We start from the raw sequence: 21,113 nt of genomic DNA, 5'->3' as shown, positions 1-21,113 counted from the left end.
TTTTTTAACTGCTTCAAATTACAAAAAGCTCCACCTTTCTCCCCTGCAACATTAAATTGATGAAAATCAATTGTACAAAAAGATAATTATAGTCCAGTGATATGATAAATATTTTTGGAAAATGTTAATTGTTATAATGAGTCACTTTAGATTTTTTATTCCGAACTTGTAAGACTTTGAATGCAGAACTTTTGGTTGTAATGGAGTAAACAATAATATAATACATTATATAACAGGCGGGAATTAGATAAGAGTGAATTACTGTACTACTTTTCTGTGCAAACAGCTCCACCTAGTGCTCAGTGTATAGAACTCACAAAGAGTTTACAAGACGAGAAGACTGCAATGAGAAAAAAAAATGTCTTATCCATTCCCCAGCACACATATCGTCTCCCAAACCACAGCAATGCTTGACCATAATACTATTATGTTTGGTTTATTATTAGAAGAAAACACGATTGTTACCTTCTGTACTGCCGGTGATGTTCCTCAATCCTTCTTATTTTTATTCTTATATATTGTTTTCTATTCAATATGTATTTATGATATGGTCAATGCAAGTTTTATTGTACTCCGTGTATATATTTTAAAAACATTTTTCTTCGATTTACAGACATTTTTTAATCAGGCGTAACCACCGGTATGTTTAATGTATCTTTCTTCATTCAGTCCACTAGTTTGTTTAAAGTCATATATTGCTTATACGCGTTTTATAACAAAAAACCGACTTGTTATGATTATTTATAGTGGAACGCTGTTCGTTAAATTGACATATTAGCAGGGAAGTGTTTCTGTCGTATAATACTAAAGGAAGCACTGAACAGAAATCAAATAGGTTTAAAATAAATATAGTAGAGATTTTGAGAAAGAGTTCAGGGTTAGGGTTAAGGTATACTATGTAGCATACAGGGCAGTATTTCCTTTTTTTTAAAGGACAGGAATTATATTAAGAATTTAGTTTAACACCGTGCTGATCCACACTCCAGAAGGTGGCGGTAAATGCACCTAAAAGCTGTTTGCCAACCGCCATAAAAGAATAGAAGAAGAAGAAGAATTGTTTCCGGTGTACTTTTATAACTTTTACACATAACACACCGTGCTGTCACCGGGAGATCTGACCTGTCCCCGGTGCTTCTCTCATGTCCACCGCGGTGTTAGTAGCCGCTGTTGTCGGCGGCGGGGTCCTGCTCCTCATGCGCCGCCTGTTCCCCCGGCAACAGAAAGCCTTGAAGCTGCTCCGGTATTCCGCTGACACTATGCGGGGAAAGACGGTCATCGTGACCGGGGCTAACTGCGGGATCGGGAAGGCCCTGGCCGGGGAGCTGCTGAAGCTCCGGGCCCGGGTCATCATCGCCTGTCGTGACCTGCGGGGAGCCGAGGAGGCGGCGAAGGACATTCGGAAACAAGCGGGACCAGAGCAGGGAGAGGTGGTCATCAAACACCTGGACCTCGCCTCTCTCACATCAGTCCGGAGGTTTTGTGAGGAAATTAAAGAGGTTAGTTGAGCTGATACATGGAGAAGTGACCCACAGTTTCTCAGGCTTAATGTATAGTTTGTTTACTAGATAAAGTTGAGCTTTTTAAATGACTGATTTCTAGTTTATTCCAGCTATTGTAAGGCCTATACAAAAAAAGGCATAACAAGCACTTTAGCTTCAGAGAAACTGTCCATGGTGCTGAACTTCTGTATTGACCTTCAACCTAACAAACATTAGCTTTATCACTTATTATTAGATTATAAATAAATGACCCAGAAGGGCAGCATAAACACTGTTGCAACAAAAAACACTAGCAATCCTAACAGACATTTCCCTTGTTTTCCTTTCCCATTCAATGCCCACACCACCCACTGACCATGTTTTAAGAAGAGACTCAACTCTCAATATATTCATTATATTGCTTTAAAAAGCTTTAGATTTAACAATGAAACATTTTAAATAGCTTCATTTGTATGTAAAGGTATTTTTGTCTTTGATGGGAGTTATTAAGTCGAACTTTAAATGATTTGTTTTTCTCTGACCCTTTAGGAGGAATCCAAGGTTGACGTTCTCATCAACAATGCCGGAATCTACCAGTGTCCCTACACAAAGACCGAGGATGATTTTGAGATGCAGCTCGGTGTGAATCACCTCGGCCACGTCCTCCTCACCCACCTCCTGCTGGACCTCCTGAAGTCTTCGGCCCCCAGCCGCATCGTTGTTGTTTCCTCAAAGCTTTACAAGTACGGCCACATCAACTTTGACGACCTGAACAGTGAGAATAACTACAATAAAGCTTTCTGCTACAGTCAGAGCAAGTTGGCCAACCTGCTGTTCACTCTGGAGCTGGCTCGTCAGCTGGAGGGCACGGGGGTCACAGTCAACGCTCTCACCCCCGGCATCGTGAGGACCAGACTGGGAAGACACGTTCAAATCCCTTTCCTTGCAAAGCCGCTTTTCTACCTCGCCTCGCTGATCTTCTTCAAGAGTCCATTGGAGGGAGCCCAAACCCCTCTCTATCTGGCCTGCTCCCCCGAGGTGGAGGGAGTGTCGGGGAAGTGTTTCGCTAACTGTGCGGAGGAGGAGCTGATGGCCAAGGCTACAGATGAGCAGGCAGCCAAGAAACTGTGGGACATAAGCAGGAGGATGGTCGGGCTCGCTGACTGAGCAGAGTCCCGTACTGCGGACAAAATACTTAATCTCAAACGGACGCTGCTGTGCAGGAGATGGCTTGTGCTAAGACTGATTGCCACCTTGGGGATTTCATCAATAATGGAATGATATGTTGTGCCGATGAAGTGTTTAAATGTGTGCAGTGTAGTGGGTAAAACAGAGACTGGATAAAGTTTCAATTAAAACATGTAAACGTGAAGGTTCAAACCAGGATGCATCGCCCCCTTATTTCTTCCACTTGCTCCACCATGACTTCCCCTGTCTGAAGTTTTCACCATGCACATATGAACATGTACAAAGTAAATAGAAACATCTGGTTATCAAAGTCTGTGTTCACCGAGAGAAATGCAGCTGTGGAAATGTTTTTCACACCACATTTATCGAATAAGCAGAAAGCCGTTACCCTGTTACTTAGGTGCATGTAGGCTACAAGTACATCCACAGGAAGTTGTGACATTATGGCTTTCTCGAAATACAGGAAAAATACTAAGAGGGCACACATGGCGCTTCACAGTTATGGATATGTAAAAGTGCAAAGCAAACATCGAAAATATTTCTAATGTTAAATAGTAAGCTGTGAGAGCAAACGAGATCAATCTTGGTTATTGAAAATAAAATCCAGATTTCACTCTATTCTCTCCCTTGTCTTTCTCTCACACACACACACACACACACACACACACACACACACACACACACACACACACACACACACACACACACACACACCATGATGGAACTCATCTCCTCTGCATCCATCAGAGCCACGCTGAGTTGTCACATTATTGCCCGTGCTGTGCAAAGTCTAAGAATAGCTTATCCATTCGGTTCAGTTATTGTACTTGAATGCTACATTTGTGCATAGTTTAGCATGTATTTTGCAGTGTTACAAATGAGGAGGTGTGTGTGGGGGGGGGGGACAGCTGTTAATCTAGTCTCCCTCTGTTGATGTGTTTGAAGTGTAAATGTTTTCTGCTGCGTCCGGAGGAGACTAACAATCAGGCTGACGTGCAGATCAGTGAGATGATGCAGCACCGCGGCTCCCTCCTGTGGAAACTTTCAATCTCACCTCTGCAGGAGAGAGAGGAAGGAAATGTCGCAATCAATTCAATATGAAATTCAAATGAGAATAAATGAAATCAGAGAAAACAGATAATAATATTTGTGTTGTACTATGTGTCTATTTTGATCCTTTCAAATCAACTTTATTTAATTTTATAGCACTTTCCATACAAACATGCAGCTCACATTTCTTCACATAGAAAAAAGGAAAATCCAAAGTTGCAAAACTGAAAAATGTTGGTTTAAACTAAAAGCCAGATTCAGCAGATCTTTTTAGATTTTACAAAATCTGCCCGTTATTGTCATGTTTGTCTGAAAAGAGTGAAAATTAGAATTTATAAACTGTTCCAAAATTATTTGAATACTTGCTTTAAAATATTTGAATCTTCTGAGAAAGACAATTATGGGACACCTCAGTATGGCTGAAACGGATTCAACTTGATTGTCGATTTCTTTCTGATTTACCTTTCAATTAATCAATCATCAAAAATATATTTTACAATCTAAGGTCCAAGGTTTCTAATGTCTTGCTGGGTTTAACTAACATATATATTCAGTTTAAAACAGATAAAGATAGAAACAAAGATAGTTGACTATAGTCCATATATTAACCTAAAAGGAGATTAGTCAGCAGGTCTCTGTTACAGTTTATGACATTTCCAAACTTCGTTTTTTGTTGTTTTATAATATAAATGTAATCTTATTTTTCTGTCCACATCGTCTTTATTTAATATACCAGCATGACACTGGTATCATCAGTATATTAAGTATTATTAGCTGTGTTTAATTTCACACAAACTCAGTGCATAACAAACATTTCTTTGTAGTATTTTCTTGACGACACAAATAACCTTCCTTTCTGTTTGGAGTTTGCTGTTCTTGGCAGAAATCTGTCTCAACAAAGCTATTTTTAGATTTACAATTGGTGATGAAGCAGGGCTTTGCAATGACTCAGCATGCAGCGCCACATGGCTGCAGCATCGTGAGTGATGAAGGGTCTCCCTCCTCCCACTTCAACCACTCAACTTCTGCATCAGCGGACATGTAATTATCTCCAAGACAGCGATAGATCATACGCAACTGGACTTTAAAGTATATTTAAAGTCCCCACACAGCATCGCCTGAACATTAAAGGAAGGCTTGGGAGCGTGTATGTATAATGTGTGCTTTATTAGGTGAACAAAACAACCAAAAATATATAAACATGCATTGCCGTCAAAGGAACAGGGTTACAGTGGCTTGATGGGGTGTGGGCATCCAAATCTGAGGTAGAATGGGGGCGGGACCTCTCTGTGGGATATAGAAGAGCAAAAATGTAAAAAATACCGACTGCTAAAACAGATCTCAAAACGTTCCATCAATACAATTAACACACCCACCGATACTGTCAAATTCAATGAACAGAAGAAAAACAAAATGTATGTTTCTCATTTAAGTGATTAATTGACTTTTGTCGTCTCCCTTTGTTCAACATTCACATTTAAATCCTCACAGGGCCAACACTGTCCATTAAAAATAATGACTGGATTCATGTGCACTTTATACGGGCGTCACATCTAAATTATAACTCCTCTCTCAGTGTTCGAATCGACAGTTTTACTATTTATATACAAGTTCCAGGTGTATTTAAGATTTGAATTGTTATCTGATTGTTTTAGATGTATTTCTTGCCAACAGCTACATACAAAATATATCACTGAATTTGTAGATATTGGTTTATATTTATACATTTGTAATTTAAATACATACACATTCTTATAAATTGTAAGGGGCCTTTCAGCTTGAGATCCTCGCCTCCTTTTTGCCCCACATCCAACTATCATCGTGACTTTCTCGTAGTGTAAACTGTTGCCACTCACTGCCGTACGTTCAAAGCTTTTCAATAATCAGCAACAGATACATGTTCATGATGCTGAGTGATTCCCCCTGGCTGCTATTCAAACCATTTTCTACCAAATGGTGGTGCTAACAGAAGGTGTAGCGGGACACACCAGGGCGTCGTCTGATGAAAGAATAAACCTGAGTGTTCAGTCCTTCAGTTCAGAAGTGTCCCATAGAGCTGTGCCTTGGTCAGACTGTCTTTCCTGGAAAGTCCTAGGGAGCCAAATGTTTGGTTGTAGGGAGGCGGAGGAGGTGGGCCTGCCGGTGGTGACCCGCTGCCCTGTGCAGGCAGGCTGTGCATCTCCACCTGGTAGTGCTGCAGCTCTGTGGCCATCTCCAGGGTCCTCTGGTTCAGGGACTCGGTGGAGCTGTTGGGGCTGGGGTCCACATAGTCTGCGCTCTGGCCGCCCGCTGCCACGTTCCCATCCCTCTCCTTGGAGCTCCCTGAGTGGTAGAGACTGTGCTCCGACCCGTGGCTGTCCTCCGCCCTGTACAGGTGGGCTTGGCTCGGCCCCGGGCTGCACTCTGGGCTGGGGATGGCAGCTACCCACACAGGGTCCACGCCCTCTTGAGGGTAAAAGTCACCCCCCTCCTGGAAGCTGCTGTAGAGCGGGCCGAGGCGGATCTTAGACGGCCTGACGGAGAAGTGCTGCTCTGAGAAGCTGTAGGGTGAAGCCCGGCCTGGGCTGCGGTAGCTTTGGGCGCTCAGGTCCTCTACGCTCAGCTGTCTCCATCGCCCAATCAGCTCCTCTTCCTCTGGGGCCAATGTGCTGCCACGTCGACTGTCTCCGTAGGCCACGCTCGGGGACGAAGAGGGCGGCAGCGGCTCGTAGGGCTCGCTGAAGCAGGAGGACATGGTGCGGCTGTAGACGGGCGAGCTGCCGTTCTGGTGGTGGCTCAGCTCCGCTTGCTGGAAGGGGTGAGTGCTGGGGAAGCCCCTCGGACTATCCCTCTCCCAGGAAGAGTCACTCTTTCTCTCATAGTCCCCTGCATCCCTCCACTCCATGAAGAGGGAGTGGTGCCTGGGGGAGGACGCTGCGCTGCTGGGCGGCCCGTTGCCTTTGTCTTCAGAGCCTCCCCCGCTGAAGCTGGAGTAGGAGCTGGAGCCTGCCCTCAGCGGGGCGGGGAACTTAGCAAAGTGCTCCTGGGAGAAGCCAGCCCTCAGACCCACTGAGCCCTCCTCCGGGTTGCTGTCGGTGGAGATTTGGGGTCCGTAGAGCAGCGCCCTCTCACCATGGACGTCCATGCTGGGCCTCCTCTCGCGCTGCCGGTCTTCAGGGCAGTAGAGCGCCGTGTCGCTGCTGTACAGGTCCGACTTGTAGGCCGCGCGGAGCCTGAGCCGCTCTCCGGGTCCCAAACTCTCCAAAACGAAAGTGTGTTCCTGAGTCTGGGGGCTGGGGGAGCGGGAGGCCTGGCTGCTGCTGCAGGCCTCGTCCGGCTTCTCGAGCACCTTTCCGATCAGAGAGGCCGCGACGGAGTCAGAGTAGGTGCGGCAGAGAGGAGACTCCTCCAGGTGCATGGTGAGGCGCTCCTGGAAGTCAGCCGGCAGCTAGAAGGGTCAGAGAAAAGAGAAAGGCATGATGTAAATGATTCTGTCCCGACAGGTGGAGCTGAGATCACATCTGCTTTACCAATTGCTTTTCTATTTTAGTTGACTTATTTTACATGTATCTGACTGTTACTGTTATTCTAGTGTCATGTTAGGTTTCATACCTGTTACCTGTTTTCTTGTCTTGTATTTGTTAAGGTTGCAAATGAAGCAGCTGTGATGCAAGAACAAATGCAGACTCGATCTGACAATCGTATGGTATTATTGTATCATATTGTACAGTATAGTATTCTTGGCACTGCTGTTTTTAGTATACTGTATATGTATAACATGTTTTTTGTATCCCTATGTGTCAGGGTTTGAGTTTTTGTTTGTCTAGTTTTGGGGTTATTTTGCTGTTCTGTCCTCCCTGTCGTTAGTTTCCCTGGTGTGTCTGATTGTGTTCACCTGTTGCCCTTGTGTTTCTCCTTCCCTGCCCGGCTGTTTCTCGTCTCGTGATTACCCCTCCCTGTATTTAGTCTTGTCTCTTCCTGTGTTCGGTGTTGGTTCATTATTTGTCGTTCATGTCTCCCTTCATGTTGGTCACAGTCCCTTTTTGTTTTGGTTGCTACCTCGTGCCTTGTACCTTTTTCTTGGATTCTTGTTTTTTCAGCGTTTTGTGATTAAAGCTCGCCTTTTGTTCCATTTTGAAACTGCTTCTCTCCTCCTTCTGCATTTGGGTCCTACCTTTCCCATACCGTGACACTATGTTCTTGTAATTTATGAGCAGTCTCAGACACAATGTTCTCCTTTGGGATTACTTAAGTCATTTCTTAATGTATTAGATTGATTAGGAGGGTTTTTACATATACTACAACATTTAAAGACTTCATAACGATTATAGAATATTCCAAGCACCTTATTCTATTTAGTTTAAGTGTTTTCATGTCACACTTAGTGAGAAGTCTATTGATGTGATCTAAATAGAAAATAGTGTATGAAAGCAGAGACGTCAGCAGCGTATGTCATAATAATAAACTCTGCAATGTTTTTCTTCTTCACCACAAACAAGATTTACATACTGCGTTTGGATCTTATTTAAAAAAGCACATCGAACACAATCAGACGTCCCTCTTTTGATTTATTTCGACCTGATTGAATTGATCAAAGTCTCCAGTTGATGAATAAAAAAAACACAAAGACTGTATTTCACAATATATTCCCCATGCCTTGCTTCTTTTACTTCATTTTTCCTCAACAGTAAGTACTCTGTTCTGCCTGGCTTCTTTGTTGCTGCCTTTGTTGTTCTGTAATTGCTTTTTTATTTTCATTGTAGTAAAAGCTGGTGCAACAAAACACTGTTTCATTTAGCCTCCATCCTTTGGGCTGTGAGTGCTTTTTCCAAAATGGTGCCTATAAAATGTCATGTTAGCCGGTGCACTCTGTTTCATGTCATGATGTATTCACATTGGTTAGATGGTAGAAGAGTCACATTGTGGCCATACATTCTGATGTTCAAAGGAAAAATAGTGGTAAGCGTATTAAAAAAATAATAAAGACAAAGGGAAATGCTCCATGCCACAAATGTTTCATAATCCATTATAACATGGCAAAATATCAAAGTAGGTTTGAAACCTTGTGATCTTTAAACAGTTGTGAATTTAAATGTTCGTGAATTTCTGACACTCAATACTTTGCCATGGCTTAACTTTTGTCTGTGGATGTGTCTGACAGTTTAATCTAGGAACTTCTTTTTGGGATTGATCCAAATCTCTCATTGTAATTGGGCCTAAACTGCAGCGTACTTTCTGATTTAAAGGTCATCTATCATGCTATTTTTAGGCAATAGCATAGGTCTCAGATATATAAAAAGATATAAAAAACATGTCTATGAAGTGTTTTGCTCAAAATACCAAACAGATCACCCATTCTAGCCATGCCTCATATCCCTCTATTTCACTTCCTGTTTCAAAAGTGCTGATTTTGGGTTTAAAAAAATTTGATAAAAAAAAGGAGGGGGCTGAGCTCATGCGGGACCCGGCAGCTACCGTCTAAACTAAATACTGCGTATGATGAAACGCCATATCATGGATTATCAAGGATTATCTCTGAAACAGTATGGAGCTCAAAGGCTTTCTCTCTTGCCGGTTATACCACAAGGTGAGTTCCTTTTTATTTCCTGCTTCTTCACACACATGCTCTCCAGTACAGGTTAGCTCTGAGTGTAAACACCGACCATATTACGTCCAAAACAGTCGGGCATTGTTTCTCTTAGCAACTTTCTGATAGCAACGTTTCTGATAGGGCCGTGGTTGTAAAGCCAGCCCACATTTCAGATATTACGTCATATCGGACGCAGACCCGTTTTTAGCGATTTGGGTATAGAGGAAAAGAGAGAGGGTTTTATTTTTTGACTCTGCGTGAGTTCCCAGACACACATGGGACACATATTTATGTATAAAAGACATAAAAAAGAGCATTTTGCATGATAGGTCCCCTTGAAATATATTGCCGTTTCTTACTCTGTATCATATAGTACAGTCATACCCCATCACAACAACCTCTGAATATACCTGACTTTACTGGAATCATTGTATTTGTGTCATATTCAGTGACAAGAGTTTCCAAAGAGAATTATATGTGAAAGTAAAGGTGTACCGAGTCTCCTTTCTTGGAAAATAAAGGCATCGCTCTAGCTATTCTGAGAATTTCCTTGATAATAAAAAAGCCCCCATCCACTATGTGTGCCTCTCCATAGCAACAAGCATTAAGCCGACTGCAGCACATCATCAACAGGAATCCAGTCAGTTGTTCCTAATTGGCGATGAGAGCCAAGCTAATTATAACTTTGTAGACGGAGAGAAGACTAACATGAAAAGACATTACATCCAAACAGTTTCATTGCAACTTGAACCAAAGTAAACGCCACTTAATTACTGTCCACACAGTTTAATCCGGCGTTTCAGAGCCCAATCCTTTTACATCCTTTCTGTGGTTGTTTTGCAGCAAAACAAACGACTGGAGGACTTCAGTAGGCGCTGAAGAGCCACTGCCCTCCTCAAAATGCTGCAGCACAATTCATCAATATGCTTTCGATTAGCTCCCGCCCACAGGACACTAGTGGACATACAAAGACTGCATAGCCTCTGACCCCCATTATGTTTGGCGTCGAGCCTGCATAACAGTTTTTCACTCTATAACCGTGTTCAGAGAGGCTGTGCATGTGTTTGTGTGTGGGGGGATTTCTTACGTAACCAAATGCAGTTTGCATTGATATTTCCATGCAGCCGTTTTCAACCTTTTGGATGTTTGCCAGCTTTAAAAGCCACTCGTGTCGCATGACTGAGGCACAGGGCCCAGGGCTGATGCAGCGGAAAGTGGCGCCAAGCTAGCCCGGTGTTAAGACACTCATCAATAACCACGTGCGTCTGTTTTCACAAGCAACAGCAGGATAGCATGATGAGGCTGCAGTGTGCTCTACATTTACATTTTGCAACACACTGAAGTTTCTTTCTCCTTGAACAGTGAGCTGTCCCTCACATTTCCGCATGACGTGCCTTGAAGTAGTTCTCGCTGTGCTTCATGCCTAATCATTGTCAAACAATTACATGATTACTGAAACCCTGTGCAGAATAATTACACTGACGTCACTGCATAATATGTGAGAGGAAGAAAAAAACACTCGCTGGTGGTTTGTACACAAGATTTGAGCTACTGTTAGTTTTCACATCAAAGCCTGCATGTAAAACAAATCGAAGTGAACTATATTCAGAAGTACTGAGATGTTTTAGCAAATACAAAATAGCAATACAACCCTGAAGGAATACTGTGTAAAAGTTATGAAATTAACAATTTGACTGTATTTTTCAAAGTCAAAGTACAAAGGTATAAGCACAGAAAGATATACTTTAAGTACCAAAAATATTGGTAAGGTAACCATTATGCTTAATAATAATAATAATAATAAATGTTCCTTTTTTATTTTACAGCTTAAAGGTGGGGTAGGTAAGTTTGAGAAACCGGCTCAAGATACACTTTTTGTTATATTCCATGGAATGCTCTTAACATCCCGATAGCAATGAATATCTGAAGTGCTTTGACAAAAAATCCATAAAAAAATATCATCTGTTGAAGCCGTGGCGCTGTAAAAAGCACAACCAATCATCTGAGCCGGCCCGGCTAAAGTAACTGGATGGCCTACCTGCCTGTCAGCCTTCCATCTGTGCACAAACTTATCTCGTGCCCTCATTGGTCATGTGCGCGTTCGTGTGTGTTGGAGGAGGAGCTCTGTAAGGAAGTGGCAGATTTTTTCCGGCTGTGTATTTTCAAATTCTAGCGCACTGGAGCTGGTTTCTCCAAAATTACCTACCCCACTTTTAAGATTACCACACTTGAATAGCAAATAAAATACATTGTATATTTGATTTTTCAAAGCTACTGTCTAAGTAACCTACACTGTACGTCAAGACTGTATTCTTTCTTAAGTTCAGCTGTTTTAAATGAGCTCTCCTCTAAATTGAAGTTTATTTGCCGAAAAGCAGATTTCTTTCTCTCTCTGGTTGTCCTGCAGTGACCCGCAGCCTTCACCGCTCCTCCATGTCTCTTCTTTAATCTCTCCTGCCTCACAAAAGGGCAATATGACCTTCACTTAGAGTCGTGACAGCATTTTTATGTTTTTTGGGCCATCTTTATGTCACGGTGAGTGGAACATGTATCTAAATGCTTCTCACTCTGTTCTTTCTTTTACAAATCACAGCTATTTCATCAAGTCGTTCCCTTTCACAGTACCTGGCTATCTATCATTGTACATCGAGTGCAGGTTGAACTGTGCACATATCAGGTCAAAAAGTTGCTTTGGGCTTGTGTTCGATTTTAAACACATTTTACCATTACACTTAAACTTGAGATATCAAATCAGATATGAAATCAGCACAACACAATTCACATGTGCGCTGCGTGACATGCAGCAGTCGGTGTCGGCCTCACCTCAGAGAGCTGCGCCCTGTACAGAGATTTGTTGCACTGCAGAAGCTGAGCGGCCAGGTTACAGTCCTTCCTGTACATGTCCTATGGAGACACGATTAGGAATGAACATTTAGGGATGAATATTCACTTCTTTTGTTAAGTATTTTCATAATGTCAACTGATAATTCTACCACTTAAACCCACTTTGCCTTGAGTGTTGTTGATTGTGTGCAAAATGAGGAAGGTTAATAATATCAAATATTACTCAGTACACAGCACTGTCACTTTTATTCTTCTGATTTTTATACATATCTTATTCTATTTTAGCTTGATTTGTTTGTTTTCTCTTGGCTTTTCAATGACAGTTTTTAAATGTGATTATGTATTCATGATTTCTTTGTTTTGCATAAGGCTTCATTGCTTTACTGTTTCTTGTGAAGCACTTTGAATCACCTTGTTGTTGAAATGTGCTATATAAATAAACTTGGCTTGATTTGCATAGAACTGCCTCTACATTTTTGTGTTTGATCATTTCCCCTCCCCCCCCCCCCCGACAATCTAAGCATGAAAGTGGATATATAAAATAGTATATAAAATTATCTAAAAAGCAACAGCCGACAGGGAAAAAACATCACATTCAAAAGAGAAATGTTGTAGGTAGGTAAACAGGGTGGAGATAATATGCTTTATTATATGAGGCTCTTACATTGTCTTCCTGCAGCTTCTCGATGGTGAGCTTGGCCTCTATCAGGTGGTTGTTGAGGACGATGATCTCTCTGCTGAGCGCTCGCTTCTCATCGTCATGATGCTGAGACTAAAGACAAGAGAGCGGATCAAAGAAATCATTATAGAATACGTTTATTGGTCACAAACAACACTCAACAAAAGGTGCATTTCAGCTCTTGCAATCGTTGCACAAACAGCACTGAACATATTTGACTTGTCTGTCAAGTTTAATAATGATTTGGGGAATTTGCTATATTATCCAAATAAAAGCAACATCCACCGATTAAGACTCTCCCAATTAAAATACAGAACCACATTAACCAGTTCAAGAGGAAGAGGGATGGGGAAGGTGTTTGACTATGTGTATGTGTATGTGTATGTGTGTGAGTATGTAGGTGTATATGTATATGTGCATATATGTATATATGTGTATGTGTCTGTATGTATATGTACATATGTGTATATGTATATATGTCAATCAACAGGTAAAACAGATTAATAATAAAAATGTAAATTAATAATAATGATAATTATTGCAGATTATAAATCAATCATTTAGGGACAAGGGGGGAGATTAAATAAGTTATACTTCTTCTCACTCCTTTTCGAACACTAGATGTGGCACTGTTTATGTTGCTAATGCTGTTGTTGTTGTTGTTGTTGTTGTTGTTGTTGTTGTTGTGAATGTCATTTTTTATATTTTGATTTCTCTTACATGACTATGCACTGCAAAAAAAAAATTGTTTTGTAATTATTTATTTTACTTGTTCGAAATAAAATGTATCAATCAATCAATCATAATAAGGGTCTAATCCACCAGATAAACCGTAACATGTTGTGAATATGAAGCTTTGGTAAAACAGCGTCTGAAAGTTACTAACCAGATGATTGTATAATATAATCTCCGTATAAGATGGTGTGTGAGATTCAGGCTCTAAATACAAACACAGGATGGATACACTAAAGATACACAAAGAAACTTCACACATTGAGAAGTGGCAGCAGGACATACTGTAGCTGAATCTGTTGGTTACTATGGGTAACCAAGAAACCCTGATGTCAGTAAACAGAGCGCTACGCAGGAGTACATTTTCTCCTCTTGTTGGCTGATGTGGACAGAACCAATGTTTGTCTTTATGATGCATGATGGTGTTTGTGTGAATCCATTGTTTGCTGCGTTTAAATCCTGTCAGTGTGAGAGGTTATATGACAGCTGCGATCATTTAAAAAAAAGGGACAGTGTATGCAAACATTTTGTCTTCTCTCTTCAGGCTTTTCCCTACGCTGTGTGAGCACTCAAAGTATATCACTGTGTTTATCTGTCTCGTAATTACATTCTCTATAGTTGTGCAGGGCCACGGGGTCAGAAGTGTTTGTGGAACCTCTGGGGTAAACACGCTTTACGATTACACAGAGACTTACTCTGCACCGCTCACACACCTGGGAGGGGGGAGTACGTGAGATGAATCAATAACGGCTGATTTGGACGCTTCGGGAAAATAAAAACTGTTGGAGTGTATTTTAAAAAAATGACAATTCTTCTTCTCGATGACCCTCGGCTCCTTATTGACCCTCGGCTCGCTGCTGTAGAGCTGTAATCACGAGGAGGGCCGAGATGATTATTATCTTGCGCCGTAACACACGCATTCAGCTGTCCATTCAACAGCAGCGACACCTGATTGTCATGCAGTGTTCTCGGGCAGGCTGGTTAATTGTATCTTTCCAGCGGCTAAAGCTACGTCTGACAAATGAAGTGAGGTGCGGCACGCTGAGGAACAAAGGCTTTGCTATCACTCTGCCATTGGAAGGAGGACAGCCAATTGTAATAGGCAGTAATTAACGTCAATGGGACCAACAGCGGGGCAGTCATATTCAAATTGCCTCTCCGAGTTTTCTTCACCATATCTAAACCCTCTGAGAGGCTCTTTCTTCTGTGTCGACAGGTCCTCAAGCATAGCATTACACATGACGGGACACACGCTCACACACACACACACACACACACACACACACACACACACACACACACACACACACACACACACACACACACACACACACACACACACACACACACACACACACACACACACACACACACACACACACACACACACACACACACACACACACACACACACACACACACACACACACACACACACACACACACACACTTACATTTCTGTGGATCTTTTCCTCCAGGTCTTGGTTGATCCTCTGCAGTGCTGAGTAGCTGCTTTGTATTCTGAAAGGACACAATAAATGCTCACTTGCAGGCAATGGCTTATAAGTACACATACATTACAGTGTAGAGTAGACTTCTACAAACTGAATATAAGCAGTATTGCAGGCTCAGCAGGACACAAGTTAGAGATACACACCTAACCACAGTTTGCAGCTTGTAAGTCGTTTTCACATCTCACTGACTTGACCTAACTCTACTTATACGGTTATTAAGCTAATGGCTTTTACTTTGGACTGAGAAATGCTGTATAAGGCAACGTAACAATGTGGATCACTCACTACCTATGCCCCGTGGATCTAGGGGTCCCCAACATAAATTTAAGGGGTGCAAGCTGCAGTGCGGAAACTTTTTTATCTCCCCTCTGCAGTGACAGTAAATAAACATTGCTGACGCGGGTTTAGATGTTTGCCTGAAGGTGAACTTGCCACATATTGCCCCCAGGGGTTGACTTCACTGTTGATCACTTTCTTGTTTTGATGTTATCCTTCCTCTGAAAAAGGCTTAGTAGTTGGTGTTTGCAATGTTAGGAAGGTTAGTGCCCAAACATTGCCTATAAGGTGGAGAGACTGGACTCACAGCAACCCAGCGTTTAAGAAAAGTGACTATTATAACGTTTTATAATTTATGTTCACAATGTGTTGATCACGCTTAGACCTGCAACACTCTTCACTTTTGCATTTGACCTGACAAATTGCATTGTTATGGATTGAAATATCTTAATCTGTACTGTTTATCAATGTAAACACAAGCTATCTGCATTGATTGACTCTGCTTAGATAATACTTTGTATCTACCAATCAATCACCATGTGAGTGAAGGTCAATCATTTAAGGGAAGTAACAATAAGCAAAACCCGTCATTAGTAGCGAAGGGCTTTTGAGGTGTACCACAAGGTGACATTCTTTATCCATAATAATATAAACCCTTCGTAAGTGATATTGATTTTATTTTTGTCGTGGCAATTTCTGTGCAGAGTAGACAACATTGCCTTCAATGTATTTTGGCTCCGCTCCAATTCAACCATTGTGAAGATTACAATCTGCTCTTGACATCTGACATCTGCAGAAGCCACTATACACTCCTGAGCTTTTACAAATTGCTGATGAGACAACTACTTCATTCACAAGAACTCACATTTCCAAGAACAAATACTTCCTCTACTTGGTATTCATAGACTTAGTTATTTTTTCTTGGCTAAAAAAGCAGATACGTTGCTAATGTTTTGTTGTGAAGATCTCCTTTCCTGTTAGTCTACAGGGAAGTTTCCTAGAAAGACTTTCATTATTTGGTACTCATATCTGGGGAAATGAGGTCAAAATGTGTCTCTTGGTTTCTCTGAATTTGATGTTTCAACAGAATGAATACATACTGTCCTTTTTTATTTAGGCTATAAGGGCCTCTGCTTAAAACCCCCACAGAAGATACCTCATTCACACCAACGCAACTCCTGTTCAAGCTCCGTGCTAGAGCTTTTCAGGTTCAGAACCGGTTCTTCGGTTTAGTTCCGGCTCTTTTCACACTGCCCAGAGTCCGACTGGTGCTGCGTCATTGCGTCATCGTTTGCGTCATGACGTAACCGTTTGCGTGCCTGCTTCATAAAGCCAAACCGCGCGGAAACCCCTCACAGCTGACACCGACAACAACAACAATGGCCGATTGTGCTCCAGCTTCCTCTGTACCTCTTCGGAAGACCAGATTCCCAGTAGGTAGCTGGTCTCTTCAGTGGACCACTGCTGCTTGTTAAGTTTCTCCATCGTTGTGTACAAACTGGATAAAACGCCAGCTTTTTGTTGTTGTTCAGGAGTTGATCTGCCCCTGCCCCCGCCTCGACGTAAGCGTGACGTATGTGGTGCTTTTGCTCTTGCCGGACAATTTTTGGGTGCTCGAAATGAACCGGAACCGGAGCTAAGAGGCTGCTCCGCTGCGTTGTGCAGAGGAAAACCTGGTGTTTTTCAAGCTCCAGCTCCGAACCGGCCCTGAAACACCGTTGGTGTGATTGAGGTAAGTGCAGGCCCGTGGGAAGTAGGGGTGCTGAGGGTGCTGCAGCACCCCCTGGTGGAGGACAGGGGATCTGCACTTCCACAATACAAAAAAAAACGAATTTTCAGCCTTGATGTAACAACATTCATAATTAAGTAAAGATAACACCCTTTTCACCCCGGTTACATTTTCCATTTGCCCTGTATGATGGGCGCTGTAAGTGATGAAAGTGGAGGATGCAGGCGCCCGCAGCCAAAGTGAGAGAGATAGAGAGAGGGGATACCACGGTACCGGCGGGGATTGTTGTTAGCTTCTGCTGCGCTAACGGATATAAGAAGCTGTTTCTACAATAATGTGGAGAGAGAGTTCTGTCCTGTCAGACTGAGAGGCTCAGTGAGGTAAAGGACTCTGAGGGTTTAGATAGTTCACTTTAGTCTAAGTTATCTCAGTGAGTCTCAAACGTTTTGATCACAGTTTATGTAAATAAATATTTCCAAGGCACACCTTTATAATTATTAGGATAAATAAAAACAGGTTTGAAATCATTCCAATGTATACTATAGGACAGTAAACCAAAAATATTGTTTAAAACTGGAGAGATTTAAAAATATACATAAATAAATAAATGTTAACTGGTAAAATAAGATATGAGTGAACAAAACAAATAAAACAAGTTACATGTATTTGTTATTGGCTATGGTAGATTATTGGAAATGTTCACATACCTACTTATTTGATTAATAAAATGCAAACCGATCTTTTTCATATGGGTGTTTAGAGTTGTACCCCCTAGATCAGTCTCTAATTGGGCGCTCAAAGTGCACCAAATTGAAGCATTTTACTTTAAAATGCTAAAAAAATCTTCCTGGGGGGATACCCCCGGACCCCCTGGATGTGAAGTCCACCCCCCCCAATTAAAACATGTTATAATACTAAATAAATGTGAAGCCTTGTTATATAAGCTGTCCACCATGTCAATATGTTTCTCTTTTTGTAGTGTATTGGTCTTTTGTAGAGGTTTTTCATTGCCAGCTAAAATCTTGCCTATAGGGCAGCACATTGGTCAGAACCAGCCCTGGTGTCATCCCCACAGCACCCCCCATTTGAAACATGTTCCCACGGCTATGGGTAAGTGTGTTACATCCTCTGAAAGCTGCTGCTCACTGGACCAGAACACACGGCTGCCTAACTTTGCAAACCCATGGGTAAATACTGAAAGTTTAGCGCAGCACTTTGTAGCCGAAAATAGAGTGAAAAACTAAAAAAGGATAGAAAGCTTGAATGTCTCATCTCATCTTTTAACTTTTTAATAGAGGACCTTTTTGGGGATTGGATTGTTTTGGGTGCTTTTTGTTTATTTTTACATGTTGGACTCAGCTATTTTCATCATCGTCTCCCCTGTGCGTGCATGTTTTCCCTGATATACTCAGGTATCTCTTATAATAGAAGTCTAAATTAGTTTTACTATAAAAATAAAAAGATTCCTAAAACCTCTTGACAGCGTATTAGTGGGCATTGTAGGTGACAAAATACAAATACATTCTGAGCCAGGGGAAGCAATATCCAGAAGGAATTCTAGATTAAAGTACTTAATAAGAAAGTAAAAAGATATGATAAGTAATATTTTCGGAGGTATCATTAACCTATACATTATATTAAAAAATAAAAACTCTTCCCAAAAAGATTAAAGTCACAAATTAACTGTTTTGGAGAAATGTTCTTTATTGGCTAAATGAACCACACCGCTTTAATGCCTGCAGTGACTGACCTAATCAAATTACACGATTGCAATTGGATTTAGCAATAAGGAAATTCTCTTGATTATAGCCAAGAATCAGTGTATAATCATAAGCATTTACGAGTTTCCTCAGGCCTATTTAGAGGAAAACAACATAGCGATTTGTACGAAGTGATAGCTTTAGTCTTCGGTGTGATGAAGATCCACCTTGCAAAGCAAAGCTATGTAGTTCCCTTCGAAAATAATTACATCTTCCAATTAATTGTCCCATAAACTAACCACTTTCATTCGTTAATATTACCTCCTTCCCCCTTTTTTATTTTCAGTATCCTTAATATGCAGTATGGTGTGAAGCCTTTTTCTCTACGTACTTTACTTTGATCCAGAGAAATGATTTGCTCGGACATCAAACATATGTTGATTGAAAGTATAGTGGTTATGAGCACCGCGTTGCACAGTACGCTGCCTACCTGCGCAGTTTATCAGTGAACTTGTCCAGCTCCTCCTGGGCCCGCCGCAGCTCCGTCTCCAGGTACTGCCGGGTGGAGTCGAACTCGCCCTGCAGAAGCTCCAGCTTGTGTGTCGTGTACGAGAGCCGCTTCCTCAAGTCCTCCTTCTGCTCCAGCATTGAGCTACACACACACACACACACACACACACACACACACACACACACACACACACACACACACACACACACACACACACACACACACACACACACACACACACACACACACACACACACACACACACACACACACACACACACAGATTTGATTCAGGGCATATGGCGCAGGAAACAAGCCTGTAACTTTGGTGCATGCTTATCTAAATTGACTTACATGGTACATATCTTTTTAATGCCCCCCGAGTGGCCATGCAGCGGTGATGAGAACATCATGAGAGGGTGATACAAGCGGAAAAGTTGTGTAGGAAAGTGCTTTGTATGAAAAAAACATGGGACCAAAACACAGATCTCTCATTAGGGATCCAGGCGGGGACAAGCAAAGGAAGCAGAACTTCTTTCTCTTAAGTTATTCAAGCATTAGGTTTCTTTTTGTTGGCATTGAAGCTCTGCAGCACATCACAGAAACCCAATCATCAGTGAGATTGGTCCCAAAGAGAAAAAAAAGGAGGGTGTAATCTGTGATGAAATATGAGCCAATGAACTCTAATACATCACATGAATAGACTGTGAAGTCTCAGATTTACGGAACAGCGATACCCCCCCCCCCCACACGTAATTCAACCAGACAGCAAAATGATGACTATTTTCAGAGTATGTGCATTACCTGGGCTTCAATCTAATAAAAGAGCAAGTGTGAGTGGGAAAAGAGGAAATGTCTGTTGCCGTGATGGATCTGAATGTGCACGGCTGGGCTTAATGGACCCTGTATTGACGGACAGATGGAGAAAGGAGGCTAACGACTCTATCTGCAGCCAGATAACAGATAGCAGAGAGGGGATGGAGATGTCGTCACACAGCTCTTCCTCTCCTTCTCTCTCTTTTAACTCGATCAGAGAACCACAAGGTGGGGACTGAAGAAGACTGAGGGAAAAATCAGGGACAGGTCTCTTTCAATGTTTTCAGGTCACTAAGTAGAGGTATCATCGAATCTCTAGCTCATTAAGAAGCATGATAAATACTACATGGTGCGTTATCCCTCAGAATGTATTTTTAAATCAAATGTATTAATTTTGTTAATGAAGCGCTTCAGCTGGAAAAGGAATTGTTGACTGTCACAAAAATAATACAATTAGGGTATAACTGATATCATTTGATTCACAGGCCAAACACAATGATATTCTCTCTTTACTGTAGGTGTTGTGATTAAAGGCATTTCAACCTCTCCTTGACAATCCAATTGAACAAATCCTTAACACAGTAGAGATGCAACATATTTGTGAGACAGAAAGCCATTTTTGTCAGAGGCAGAGTAGCTCTATAGAATAGAGAAAGAAATATCATGAGATATTTACATTTCTGTGACAGGAGTGAGAACATTTGAGTCTACAAGTTATCTGATCAATGACAAATTACGCCATTGGAAGCTTAGTTTGTTTCCAGAAACGACTGACATGATCATTTCGAGGTTGCATTATCCATTATAAAAGGTAAGCTAAGTATAAGCAACTAATACTTCTTGGCTGAAGTAAGTAAAATTAAGCTAGTGGTATAAAAGAAGGGATGTAAACAATGGTATTTAGCATTAATGTCAAGGCACCAATGTACCCAAGAGGTTTTGTGACAGTATGACAACTAGTGATGGAAACAAATAATAATAAACTCCACTCTTGACTGAATACAGTACCATAAAAGGCTAAATGACA

The 21,113-nt window shown here is 41.6% G+C and overlaps 2 protein-coding genes across 10 annotated transcripts in view; one reads left to right on the top strand and one right to left on the bottom strand.

Annotated features, from left to right (window-relative positions):
• Positions 1 to 1,031: 1,031 nt before the first annotated feature.
• Positions 1,032 to 3,284, top strand: rdh14b (retinol dehydrogenase 14b). The gene is made up of 2 exons (XM_079644763.1): positions 1,032 to 1,496; positions 2,028 to 3,284. The coding sequence occupies exons 1-2, from the start codon at positions 1,140 to 1,142 to the stop codon at positions 2,643 to 2,645; spliced, it is 975 nt and encodes a 324-aa protein (XP_079500889.1). The 5' UTR covers positions 1,032 to 1,139; the 3' UTR covers positions 2,646 to 3,284.
• Positions 3,285 to 4,864: 1,580 nt separating this feature from the next.
• The window catches only part of LOC307015844 (brain-enriched guanylate kinase-associated protein), a 43,653-nt gene continuing 27,404 nt past the window's right edge, over positions 4,865 to 21,113 (bottom strand). For 6 of the 9 annotated variants that reach the window (XM_079644760.1, XM_079644762.1, XM_079644755.1 and 3 more), the window contains 5 exons: positions 19,250 to 19,411; positions 14,995 to 15,061; positions 12,794 to 12,901; positions 12,109 to 12,189; positions 4,865 to 7,143 (listed from right to left, as the gene is read on the bottom strand). In XM_079644760.1, the coding sequence (XP_079500886.1) occupies positions 5,749 to 7,143; positions 12,109 to 12,189; positions 12,794 to 12,901; positions 14,995 to 15,061; positions 19,250 to 19,411 (1,813 nt within the window). In that variant the 3' untranslated portion in view covers positions 4,865 to 5,748. Of the gene's footprint in view, positions 7,144 to 12,108; positions 12,190 to 12,793; positions 12,902 to 14,994; positions 15,062 to 19,249; positions 19,412 to 19,624; positions 21,084 to 21,113 lie in introns of those variants that run through there. The other 3 variants (XR_013801658.1, XM_079644758.1, XM_079644759.1) reach the window with 3 other exon arrangements.

This window comes from Notothenia rossii (genome assembly GCF_949606895.1).
Source record: "Notothenia rossii genome assembly, chromosome: 8".
In the NCBI taxonomy this organism is placed as follows: domain Eukaryota; kingdom Metazoa; phylum Chordata; class Actinopteri; order Perciformes; family Nototheniidae; genus Notothenia; species Notothenia rossii.
Note: the sequence above shows the minus strand (reverse complement) of the source record. Positions and strands in the feature narration are given on the sequence as shown.